This window comes from Drosophila sechellia, chromosome X (assembly GCF_004382195.2).
Source record: "Drosophila sechellia strain sech25 chromosome X, ASM438219v1, whole genome shotgun sequence".
NCBI classification, from domain to species: domain Eukaryota; kingdom Metazoa; phylum Arthropoda; class Insecta; order Diptera; family Drosophilidae; genus Drosophila; species Drosophila sechellia.
The window spans coordinates 6,350,329-6,363,702 of NC_045954.1; the positions used below are offsets into that span (position 1 = coordinate 6,350,329).

The window sequence follows — 13,374 nt, forward strand, 5'->3', positions numbered from 1 at the left end:
TCGTATTTTACAATACTACTTTTTGGCATTATTTAGTGTCTTTTCGCAATCAGCGGACTGTTAAATAAAAAAACATATGCTTGCAATTAATTCATCAACAATCGTGCGAACAAGTTGTCTGCGGGCGGACGGTGCACTTTTTGTTTTAATATTATTTATTTCCTTGCCGCAGGAAGTAAAGTAAGCCCCTAACATTTGAATACATAAACATTGAGTTCGGTTCAATCTGCGTTGATAAAGTGCAATTGATAATACAAATAGTGGGTGTGTGGGCTGGACGCACACACACATGTGCGATTGGATAACACTGTGAAATAGATCGGGTTTTACACTCGCAAAAACGATTAAAGCAATTATTATTTTTCATAAGATGATGCAGCCGGTCCACTCTTGCTATCTCGCTTGCTTTAAAAGCTCAGAGTTTGCAGTGAGTGTGTGTGTGTGTGATTTAGCGCAAAAAGCAACAACGAAGCAAAAAATAAAATCAGAAACTGTGATTGTTGTTAAATGAGTGTTGCAGGGGGTTGGGAGGGTGTCAGAGGGAGCGGGACGGGACGGCAGCTGCATGCATTGTTTAAAATGTACGATTGTTGGCTTATTGGCATTTTTCGTTGACTCTCTGTTTTTAGCTAGACATTCCGTTGAGTTCGTCGCTTAAACCGGCGTTACAGCATACATACATAGTAGATTGTTACAACTCGAGCCAATTGCAGTAAGTACAACAACAACAAAAAGAACGCGAAATGCGTGAAATAGTATAAACTAAACTAAAAACAAAGCTTAGGAGTCCTTATCGATAATCAGCGATTGCATACCGATTGCGATTATCAGTGCCAATCGCTTATCAGTCAATTATACCGTTACAAGTACAATTAACCGTCTATCTGTGTTCGTGCGTTGAGTGATAAATGTTTGAATTCAGATCAACAAACTCTCTCCTACTCTCTTTTCTTTACACGTGTGATATAATAGCTCCCCAGCCCCGCAATAGAAAAAAAATCACGCACTAAACGAAAATAATCACTCTCGCCGTTTCTCTCCCATTTGTTGTTGCAATACATGTCGGTCACGATTTGACATTTCGCAAGTGGTGCGATTGTGAGCGTGTGTGTGTGCGTGTGTGCAGGAGCAAAGGATGGGGCTCTCTTTGCGGAGATCAGCTGATGAGATGAAGCAACGGTGAAGCAACAAATGCCATTTGTCCATGCAAATAAACAGAAAGAAAAAATTGTTCGTTGCTAGATCATTTATATTTCGCTTGATATTTGGAACTTAATTAAATATTAATTCAATTTTAATCTAAGACTCTTTCATATAATATGGATAATAAATAGGACAGGCTGAATCACACTCATCACGGCGTGAATTCCATTTCCAAACTTATATCAAAATATCTTAGCTATTTCGCTGAGTCTTAGCATTTAGCATACTAGAAATAAATGCCGATTAATCATTCACAATAAAACTAAAAAATATACAAATTTAAACAATATGTAGTGATAATGAGTCCTTACATGAGAAGAGTAACAACTGCTTTTCTCTCTGTGTAAAGGCAAAGCTGCTAATGCAGGCGAATAAAAGCGAGAGTGATAGAGGTGAATAGGTCCAACCGGTTTGGTCCGTGCGTTAGTTATCTGTTGTTTAATTATCAGAGGCGCTGAAAAGGGGGTTCCCATTGCCCCCCAGAGAGAAGCACCCAAACGATTTCCTATCAGGGACTCCATAGAAACCAAACAATCCACAGAATGTTATTTATAAAACACGCAAATTTACCGTGAACTTTAACTTTTCAGTATTTTTGCACCAGAATAGTCGTCAGGAAAGTTCGCACAGTGAACATTTTTTTTCCCCACCGCCACTGTTCAATGATTATTTCAAAATCGAACTACAATTGCTGCATCCATGAGTAGCAATTATGTGGCGTATTTCTCTTTTCATGGGTTATTTTGAAAGTCGTTGGTTTCCGTACCGATCTTTGTCTTGAAAAACAAATTACTACCGTAACAGAGCTAATTTTCCTTTCATTTCGGGCCAAAACCGAAAATAGTGGCAGCCAAGCAACCAGTTAACCAGTTGTGCCAGTCCAGTTCAGTTGGATAACTATTGAGTCCATCGCTTGAAGGCTACAACAATCCGTTCCTCAACAGATCGCCACATTAAGAGGTTTTAAATGTGCACTTGTCTACTTATTTTTATAGAAATTTCCCCACTCAGAACAAAAATGCCAGTGAAGCCGGTTTTTTTTTTTTTTTTTGTAGCACGAGTGGATTTCTAAAGCTCGTTTGCTTGTCTTAATGAGATATGGGATGAGATTGATTACAGTGAAAAAGGGGAGGAATACGTGTTTTAACTCTTCAATGGAATTGGCGGATGTGTTTGTTTTCGTTTGCAATATTAATGCGCACTGGATTATTGTGAAAAAATAAAAACAGAAACGGTTGTCTTTCGAACATTTTAACTTGATGACAGTTGGCACTTTACGGTTATTGAAGGAAATAACGGAATGATCATCAGTTAGGATCACTTAGAGGTTTTTGCCTATGTATGCATAAAAACTCATATCAGTCAGCCGCACATCCTGTCATATCAGCGACTTGGACTGCATGCCACAAGTGGTTCGATATTCGAGCATGTTTCACTGATTACTTTGTAATGTGGTGTCGTCGCAGCACCTTATCACTGAACTGCGATATTAACTGAATGCGGTGAACCACAGACAAAGTGAAATAAGTGGAGTATCCAGCACTGTTTAATTATGGTTCGCAGTGTTCCCATTGGCAGAGGTGGAACAGCAGTTGGAGGAGTTGCCAGCGACCCATTATTATCCAGGTTAATCCAAGGTCAGATGTGGTGGTATTTTGGGGCGCGCAGTTTCCCTTTGGATGGAGCACGCACAGTTATGTGTGGAATGTTCATTTCACATTCCCCAGTTACCCAGCTACCCATTTCGCATTCGTCATTGAACATTCCCTTCGAAGATGTGAAAGGGAAAGGGCAGAGGTTGGATTGTTCGGAGATTGACTTTCTAATTGAGATATATCGGGTTGAATGCGATTTGGGGCTTGGCAGTTGACCCGCAAAAATACACGTGAAAAGCAAACTTTAGATTTACAAATGCGGTACAAAATATAGCTCGAAAGATTTTCATATAAAAATGGTCAATATAATATATATGTATAATATATAGTGTTTATATTAGATAGTAATAACAGTTCAGTTGTGAGATTGTTTTGATCTTTAAATCTTTCATGGGGAATTTATATAGAGAAAGCTCTATTATCTTGACCGCCATTGTGGACATTCGTATCATTTATGTACATTGTTTATTATTCAGTTGCGAGTGGCAAAGATTTAATGCGACTTTCACCCCGTTCTACTTTGCAGTCATTAATCGCAGATTCACAGTAAGAAGTCGTCTGTTAACCAGCAGCTATGGACCACGCCCATCACAGTGCGCCCGGTGTTGGTAGGTGGTTTGTGATTTGGCCAAAACTGGCTATCTATATCTTTCGTAATCCACAGATCACTCGATGCATCACGATCATGCGGGCATGCACCACGATCACAGCGGAATAGCTGCTGCCACGGCGTCTCCAATGGATGCAGCTTCCATGTTCGACCTGATCCCCGACACCAGCGATTTGCAGGCGAGTCACGCGGGTCACGCCGCTCACGGAGCTCACAACCATGGCGGTGGCTCTGGCACGGGAATGGAGCACATGATGCCCATGGCGGTAAGGGAACGTTAGATTTGAAGGTGTTCCTACGGATTTTCAATTATATTTTCAATCGAAACAGTTCCATTTTGGCTACAACGAGACGATCCTGTTCTCCTGGTGGCACATAGAAACAGTGGCCGGTTTGGTCGGCTCCATGATCGCCATCTTCCTGCTGGCCCTGATGTACGAGGGACTGAAGTACTACCGCGAGTATCTGTTCTGGAAGACATACAATCTGCTGGAGTATCGACCTGTGACGGGGCCACAAAGAAATCCGGAGGCACCGCGCATACCATCGCCGGCAGCAGCAGCTCCATCGCCCGTGCAGTGAGTTCCGGATTTTTGCCAACCATTGTAGATTACGCTGTGTCCAGAATGGATCATTGGATCCTCCGCATGCCTTTTGCCCTCACCCATACTGTAGCTTTGTATCTATTGTATTTTCTTTACTTGTTGTATATATTAATCTTAATGCTTTCTTCTCTCTTCTCGTTTCGTTTTCGTTATGCTGTTACCCGTTAAATCGTACAAATCGTTACCGCTACCGCTTCACATTCTGATCAATACCATCAATATCTCTATCTGCATCATCATCAATGCGCGTCGTCGCTCTTCATTTGTGAATTGAATCATCTCGACAAAAAACTAAACGAAACCCAATTCAAAACCAAATTCATATCGATACGCTCTGCTGTCTCGCCTCGTTAATATCGTATAATTGGCTATTGTTGTGATTCACGCGACCGTAATTGAAACTAAACATATATACTGTAATTCAATTTGATTCTGTATCTGCATCTGCATCCGCGAATCGCATCCGCAATCGTGTGGTGTCCCTACTCCCGGCACGCTTCGATCGATCCTTTCTTAGATACGTGGGCGAAGTTGTGCACAAGCAACCGTAAGTATCGCTCCATTGCCCACACCATATGTATACACCACTTGACCGACCACCTGCCCAATCAATATACATATGTGTTATATATAGATCCCCGTCTCTGTGTAATTTTGATGCCTCACTTCAATTTGAATTAGTTAAATCTATCTGGCTGTTGTTGGCTATCCGATATGTCCGATATACCCATGCGCCAGTTAATGGGAAAAAGTAAATGGAAACAACTGCCGTGTCGGTTTACAAATTGGCCCGTCATTTGTACAGAATATCTGGCTGGACCACAAGATATAGTATTACACACCTGTACACAGTACACAGTAGTTCAAGTTGGCAATTAATCTAGAGAGAGTCTAACCCTAATCATAAATGGTAGCTTAATCTAACAATGGAACTTCTTAGAGCAGCCCCCCAAAGGATCAGCGATATATATATATATATATATAAATACATATGTATATATTGTTATGGTCTTTACCAATACTTTGTTCTGTTCTGATTTTTGTTTACGTTCAATTATGTTTCTTTTCTTGTCCTGCTAATTTTGTTTGGTGCTATAATTATAACTAAATGCAATTCTTTCGATATGAACAGACCTTCGATGCTGTCGATTAACCACCTGCTCCAGACGCTGCTGCACGTGCTCCAGGTGACCCTGTCCTTCCTGCTCATGCTGATCTTCATGACATACAACGTGTGGCTCTGCCTGATGGTTGTCCTGGGCGCCGCCGTTGGCTACTTCCTCTTCTGCTGGAAGAAATCGGTTATCGTGGACGTTACCGAGCACTGTCACTAACAGAGAACGACTCCCGGTAGCCTAAGTCGCTGTTGTCTTACAGAGATGGAAACGGAGACGGAGGCGGAGGCGTTGGAGGAGCAGATGTCCATCTGAATGAAAGGCAGATGCATTGGTGCTAAGCTGGGAATCCCAGGAAGCTCTCACCCCCACAGGAAAAAAACACACACACTATCACACTTCAACACACCCTGCAGCACTTGCTGTTCTCTAGGTATTAGCCTATAAACTAAACTAAATCGATGCAACCGCTGCATAGTTTGCAATCTTTAATATACTGACATCGAGATCAAGATCATACATACATATAGTCTATGCTATTAGTGAAAGAAAAAAGTGTAATGTATACAAGAGAACAAATTGAGCGACTGGCTAGCGAATTGTATAAAGTTAAGCAATGCAAATATTAATTATTTTTACGTTGCTACTCAATCTACATATGTGCGCAGGATTCCCCCCAAAAAGCAAATATTTTTTTTGATCATTACTACTGATATACACCAATTTGTAACCCTATTATACGATTATGATTATTATTATTTGGTAATAAACTTCATTCTTTTTATATAAATATATATATGTATGCAGACGATATATATTTCACTTTTGGTTTGTTAGCCCCGCAAAAGACAACTCTGTTAAATTTGGCTTCCTTGTAAAATGTTGACTAGGCCGCGAACGTTTTAAGGCTTGATTGAATGTATGCTTCAACAGTGCGTTTCATGAGTGTAATTAAGGTATGCAAAGGTTAGCATTGATTTGTGCTTGCATTTACGTGTTGTTCAGACAACTGATATTACCTTAGGCTCGAAAACTGTTACTGTATTATCCAATTAATTTTAACTGCTAATTGTTAATTGTTGTCTGTTTTTTTTCAAATTCACTCCACCAAAACAGTCGTACGATTTTTGCTCAATCCGAAAATGGCTGTTGTGAAATTGCTTTCCTAAACGAATGGCCGGCCATCCCAAGTGCATATGTACATATGTACTGCCTTAATCTCCCGAAACGCACTGTAAGCAGCATATGTTCACCTGCTCCATTGAAGTGCGTAAATAGATGTTGAAGATATTAAACTTAATGCAAATACATACAGTAAAGCGACAACAAATTTATAAATACTATTAATATTAAATATATATTAAATTAACATATACATACATTAATGAATATACAAACACAATATTGTTAAAACTGAAACGAAAACGTCTTTGAAATGGGAAGTTTCGGCAAACGAAGAGTTTTTATTTTTTAACAAGAATAGATTAACAACACAATTTTTATATATTTTTTGAATCGTTTTTGGTTCACTCGCATTTGTCAGTCAAATCAAAATCTTTCGAATCTTCAAAAGCAGCAGCAATCGTGTCAATATCTTTAGTACATCCAAATCAAATTTGTAAAAGCAGCCGATAGGTGGTGTCGATATCTTTTGGAGATCTATTTATCGTCTATGTGTAAATTCTCTAACTTGGTTATAATATCGTTGAAAGTCAACTCGTCTTCGCATAATTGATTAGGTGTTGTTAGCGTGCTCCAAAAAAAATTGGGAATGCTTTTAAATGCTTTCTGTAGAACGCAACGCACTTTATAGAATTTCTTAATCATGAAGTTCTCTTCTTTGGGTTTGAGCAAATAATGAACCCATCCAGTGTCCGAACTTTCGAAATTAGAACTCTCAATGTTACAGGGCCGAGTTCTGTTATCAAGAAATTGGGCTATCATAGCATTCACTGAACTAAAGTCCTTCGAATTTTCATCTTGCAGAGCATCCACTCGTTGGCAGCGACTTAGATTAGTTTGTGGTATTTCGTAGGATTCGGCTTCCTCCTTTTTGCGTAGATATTTCGAGACCCCTGTCGAATAGTTTTTCTTGGATGGTGCCATCTTCTTCGTCTTCAGGTTGTCTGGCAATAATTATGTTTATCATTGGTCAGTTCATTGTGTGTTCATACGTACCTTTTTTCTTTGAACTCGAAACTTACTTCTCGGTAATATATGTGTCGAGTGACAATAGGGTCTATTTCGACTTGACACTCAACTCAACGCCTTCTCCGTTCGGAGTTTTTCGTAGCAAAAACAACTAGTGACAAACGCACCTAAAACATACAGTATTTCAAGAAACTGTTTACACACTGTGTAATAAGTTGAATATTTCTCAGTGTGTAAACACTTTCTTGTATATGTAAATGCACTGCTTCCAATTTTTTTTTTGACCGTCGTTAATGATTTTACACTTCCGCTCGTGCGCTTCGTCACTACATTTGTACCGATTTGCAAAGAAAACAACGGATTGGAGGTTTTATTCGGGATTTAGTTTGATCTTTATTAGAAAATTATTGCGAGTCTCTCAATAGAATGTGTTTATCCTTACTCATATCGTAATTCGTAATTAAAAACATCTTTACATGACTAAAGACGATCGATCAAGTTTTATTGATTGGTTACACTATATACTTAAATCTGCCTTCGTAAATGTTCCTTAACTCTGTTTGCCCGATGCTAACTCAATTCAATTGATTAATTTGCTACGTGATTGTGGGTAAACAATAAGAATGTGGAGTGTTGGGTTAGTGGGTGGGATCTGGGATGCTGGCAAGGAAGAGGTGTGTCCCTTGCAGGGAAGGGGAAGAAAGAAGGAGCTTATCCTACGCGGACACAAAACTAAAGCGACCATATATATATATATATATATATGTACGGTTCAAATTGCTCCATAGTATTTTTCGTTAACTGACAACCCGGCGATTTCAATGCAATATTAATTTTGATCCAAGGATGGGTGGAAGTAATGGGTATAGTTATAGATATATGTATATAATATAGTTATAAGTAGTTGAGAGAAATGGAAATTCACCTCGTTTTGTATTATGCCTAATACAGTTCTACACGAGTGTCTCTCTCTCTCTCTCTCTCTCTCAGCGTTCTCTAGCACTCTGTCTCTCTCTCATTCTGTGATCACTGAAAAGTGATCCTTCGTTGATTTCCGGATTGCGTATTATGGATCGAGGAGTGCGGTTCACGGATCTCGGATCTCGGATTTCGCCATGTCTGTCGTGAAGAAACATTTATGTGGGGAGGTGTGGCATAGAAGTTACCTGGTTGGTTCTTCTTCTTTATCTATAGACTTATGTATATCTTCCATATATATCTTCCTCTCTCTCTCTATATATATATATATATATCCCTCGCATTGTTTTCAACACTTTCGGGCTCCATTCCTCGGTTGGCGGCTTCTGGAATACGTTTGCAGAAAGGAAAGTGTGAGTCAAGTGAGCCAGACCAAAAGTTCAGGGCGGTTAAACGTGGATAGCGGATCTTAGACTAATTTCGAGCTGATCGTGTATATAGATACGGATACGTATTCAGAGTTCATCTGAGTGTGGGGTTTACTTATATACTGAACATTATATCTTAGGTGGTGTGGCACGAACAGTACAAAACATAAAGCTACGGGGGAATTCGATTGGTTTTGGACAGAGATGCAGCCTACGGCTGATCGCGTCACATCACAAAATTCGACGTAATCGAGATCGATAACAAATATCAGTATTATTATTTTTAAAGGGTCTAGGTCAGTCGCAATTTACCTGTTGGTGAAGAGGAGGGGGGAACATGAACATACATACATGTGTATGGGTTTGGGGACTCGAACTCTCTCGCCCTCTCTGTCTTTGCACTGTTTGCTGTCTCCCTCTGATCACTGCCTATGCTTGTGCTTCTTCATTTTGCATTGTATTGTATTTGATTGATAAGAATTTAATTCGATTTAGCAATTCAATTACCTCGTGATTTTTCGTGGGTGTCTTGGAATCTTGACTTGAAGAGTTCGCTGGGGTTAGTTTTTTTTTTTTTTTTTTTTTCAAGCTTAAAAAATAGAGTATAGTGCAGGGGAAGGATGGGAGGGGGCAGAAAACCACAACAATGAGTTAGGGATTACAAAAAAAAAAATAACTGCAATATGTAGAGTTTTCACGGCAAGCCGACGATCCTTTTCCAAGTTTAGCTTTCCAAGGCTCATAGAATAAGTTTCTTATAAACTTGTGTATTTCAAATATATTCATTATCATATCATAAACATATAAAATTTGTAAAATCCAGAAGAATCCTTGAATCCTTGGAATGGACTAATCGCTTGGTTAGGTTTTCATCGATTTATCAAATGTACCTGTGAATCTGTCTCACATCAGAAGCTCCTCTCTCTTTCTCTCACCCTCAGTCCGTCTCTTTCTGCCGTTCTTCGGCTCACAAGGCACCAAGACTACATACCTCCACTGGAGACCCCGAAACCCATTCCATCGTCAAGAAGTGACCCAGGAACACAGTGGCCAAGTCAATATCGCATGCAGTACGATTGTCTCTCAAAGTCGCTATATAGATACTACTATATATATGTACATACATTTATCGTTTGTGGTTCGTATTTTATGGTTCATGATGTGCCTGTGTTCTTGTGTCTTGGAAATGATGGGTTGGATGTGCGGAGGGGAATGCAGGGATGGCAGGGAATGCGGATCTGTATCTGTTGGGTTAGTTAAGCGCATAGAGATAAGAGTAAGGCTTGGTAAATACCTGTTTCAGTCAATGTCCCACTCACAATTGCAAGGGAAACGTCCAGTGAACGCTTCGTATCGCCCTAATCCCCAGCCTATCTTTTGGTCATTATAAATACCATATATATATGTATATAGTAGTCAAATTCACACAGCGCTTGGCGAAGTCTTGCTTTTATATTTCATAGTGAACTAATTTTAAGACTGAACCATAAACCGTGAACCTGAATGAACCCTATATTCATTCTGCAACTCCCTCCATTAACAGATAACTATTGAGTATATTACTTGGGCAAAAAGAAAACTGTTGAAGCTACAAACTTTAAAAGCAATCCTGCACAAAATTGAATACTACAACGTTAGGGTAAAAGTGCCTGTGGTGCTTGAAAAACTAAAAGAGTTTAACATATTTCAATCAAAAGGACGTAGGTCCGTCTGTCCGTTTCGAAGTACTGGTGGACCTTGGTGAAATCCTCGCCTGGATCTCAACCCAACTGGGTACACACACATTGAGGGGACACGCGTGTGTATATCTGTGTACACAGATATATGGATCGTATATACGAGAGTAGAGTAATGGTACGAAAAAGAGTATGTCTACAGAACGTGAAGGGGCAAAATGTCGCCCGAGTGTTATTTTTTTACGGGCTTATTAAGAATTGGACTCACCTCAGCTCAATTGTTACTGCCAGCTCAGATACTGTTTTATCTAACTGTTTTCTGATACATATTATTATTTTTTTTTTTTTTGAAATTGTGTTAATGATTTTTTTTTTTATTGGGATACCTCGATGCTGCCGCCCGTGGCCACGGCAGCTGGTGCTTACGGATTGCGAATTGCGGATTTGCGAACACATAAGACGAAGACTGAAGATCGCAGATGGGCGAGAGATTGTGTTCGTGTTGAACTTGATCATATTTAGTTGTACACTTGCGGTATGGGGCTTTGGGAACTGGAACTGCTCCTGACTTTCGGATTATTTACTTGTGTTCTTGGTTTGCTATTCACTTGGTTTCTATTGTTTTCCGCTTTTTTTTTTTTTTTTTGGTCTCTAGTAGCGACTGCGACTCCGACTGCGGCAATGTCGCTCGCGGCTGTCATGGCGGTAGTGATTATGGTGGCTCCTGTTGCTCCGACTGCTGCCACCACCTCCTCCTCCGCCACCAACTCCTAAACCACCGCCACCTCCTCCACTGCGCGAGTACGAGTGATGGGAGTTGTGGTGCGACTTATGGTGATCTGGAATGGAAATACGGTAGTTCAATAAGCGTTCTAGTGCCGTGTGCAAGTGCAAGCGCAACCCCGGTCTCCAAAACGAATCTGGGGGCAACTTACGGTGACGTCGATCCGAGGGCTGGCGATTCTGAACATAGTCGCGACTTCGCTCGCGGTACTCATTGCGTGGCTCTCTAAATGATTAAAAAAATGGGAAATGCTCAGATTAGATATAAGATCAAAATAATAGAACATTGTTTATAGGAATAATATAACAATAATATAGAACATTGTTTACGCGCAGTAACCAAGTGATGAAATAAACTCAAAGTAATCGAACAGCATTACTCATAGTCACATTGAGGGCATTCAGCCAATTTTTTTTTGTTTTTTTTTTTGAGAACGAGCGTATTTTTGTTTTTCGATCTTTTGCCAGGTGCATATAGGATACAGGGTTTGTCGAGACCTTACCGCCTGCTGTCGTAGGAGTGGAAGCGCTGCACTCGGCCCTCCCGCCGACGTCGTTCCTCCTGCTCGCGCTCCTTTTGTCGCGCCTCGTTGATCTCGGCGACTGCGTTGCGCAGTTTGGAGTAGCCCAGATGCTGTTTGCCCATCAAATGGTCCTCGATCCGCTGCTGTGCATCGCCGACAATCAGGAACGCGCCACAGATCTCGCACACCTTCATCTGTTTCTCGGGCATGGCGTCATGCGACCAGCCAGCCGCCTTGCTATCGGTTCTTTCCGACGTTTTGTCCTCGCTGGCTGCACCAGTTGCTTCGCCGGCATCGTCAGTTGGTGTAACAGCTGCTGTTGCGGAACTTGGAGCTGCATCCGGCGCTTCATCTGGCGTGGTGGCGGCTGGAAGAGGAGTGGTTGCAGCTTCTTCGCTGGGATTTGTGACCGGACTGCTGCGCGGCTGCTGATGCAGCTCGTCCTCCGCTGACTTGGTCAGGCTGATGCTGTTGATGGCCTTGTGATTGGCCTCGTATTGCTGTACCAACTGCTCCTTCTCCTCCTTGAGCTCCTCGCACAGGGTCATCAGATCCTGGGCCTGGTCCACGTCGCCCCGAATGCCGGCTTCCTCTGCCTCCGAGAGCAGCTTATTGATCCTGGCCGTCAGATTCGCCAGCTGCTCCTGGTGTCTGCTCAGTGGTGCCGGTACATTGGGCTGATCTCTTTGCATTAGCAGCAAACGCTGTTTACCCTTCTGGATCTTTCGATCCACATCGTGCAGCATAACATTGCAAAAGCGCAGGAACTCATCCTCGTACTGGCGCTTCCGCTGCGAGGGTCGAGCATCCTCGTAGAGATGTCGGGCTTCCTCGTCGTGGATGCGGGCACAGGGACCCAGATCTGCGCGTGTATTTATGAATAGATCGTGCGGACAGAACTTAACGTTGTAGAACTGGCAGAACTGCGATAAAAAAAAAACCCATTATTTTGGAGGGGGCTCTTTGGCGCGCCACATCCTGTCCGACTCACCTCCGGGTCCTCCCAATTGACCTTGGCGCCAGCCTCCGAGGGATGCAGGTTGCGATTCCTGCCCATCAGCTCGTCGAGCATCTGCCGGGCGGCGTCCACCATTTTCCGGGGCTCCTTCGCAAATGGAGGGGGCAAAACTCCGAAGCTGGCGGTGGTGGTCCAAAGTGGTCCACAGTGGTGCCAGTGTATCCAATGAATCCAGTGGTACCGCACCGACTTCTATGGCCAGGACGGTGCCGGCGGACAGGTGAACACACGTGCAACGCTGTGCTCCTGCTGTTTAGCCAAAAAATTAGCCAAAATAGAATCAATAAAATTATTTCACGAAATTCGCGTGGTATCGATTATATCGGAATAAGTCTATCGGTACATAGCGTTCTGCGACATGCGTGGGCGAACTATCGGTCTTAAAAACGTACTATATTTCATGATAAACTCATGAAATAACAATAGTTTACTAAAAGATTAATTTGAATGCTGTAATACTTTACTAGTGAAAAATGACTCATTCACCTCTCAGATTCTTAAGTTATCAGAATAAGTTATTAAAACAACGTACCTCAATCAACTTTTGGACTAATTGATTTATTCAAAAGATTCGAAAACTACTTGTGGCTTAGCTTAGCAAGGGCAAGGAATTTGAATAAGCTTTTCAGCAATTTAAGAAAATATATATTTTAATTAATTAAGGTGACCGTAAGATATGTTTACCTTT

At 41.5% G+C, this 13,374-nt stretch overlaps 2 protein-coding genes across 5 annotated transcripts; one reads left to right on the forward strand and one right to left on the reverse strand.

Annotated features, from left to right (window-relative positions):
- Nucleotides 1-74: 74 nt before the first annotated feature.
- On the forward strand, nt 75-5,984 carry LOC6612245 (high affinity copper uptake protein 1). Of its 4 annotated transcripts, XM_032725649.1 has the most exons (7): nt 79-180; nt 630-712; nt 3,385-3,466; nt 3,523-3,734; nt 3,799-4,046; nt 4,591-4,620; nt 5,206-5,984. In XM_032725649.1, the coding sequence occupies exons 3-7, from the start codon at nt 3,433-3,435 to the stop codon at nt 5,405-5,407; spliced, it is 726 nt and encodes a 241-aa protein (XP_032581540.1). In that variant the 5' UTR covers nt 79-180; nt 630-712; nt 3,385-3,432; the 3' UTR covers nt 5,408-5,984. The 4 variants fall into 4 exon arrangements, with proteins under 4 accessions (XP_002036757.1, XP_032581542.1, XP_032581540.1 ...); XM_002036721.2 differs by lacking the exon at nt 630-712 and having other exon boundaries at nt 75-180; XM_032725651.1 differs by lacking the exon at nt 4,591-4,620 and having other exon boundaries at nt 78-180.
- Nucleotides 5,985-7,700: 1,716 nt separating this feature from the next.
- LOC6612244 (luc7-like protein 3) lies at nt 7,701-13,019 on the reverse strand. The gene is made up of 5 exons (XM_002036720.2): nt 12,660-13,019; nt 11,648-12,591; nt 11,297-11,370; nt 10,630-11,200; nt 7,701-8,643 (listed from the first exon to the last, which is right to left on the reverse strand). Exons 1-4 carry the CDS (start codon nt 12,759-12,761, stop codon nt 11,013-11,015), a joined length of 1,308 nt encoding a protein of 435 aa, XP_002036756.2. The 5' UTR covers nt 12,762-13,019; the 3' UTR covers nt 7,701-8,643; nt 10,630-11,012.
- Nucleotides 13,020-13,374: the final 355 nt, after the last annotated feature.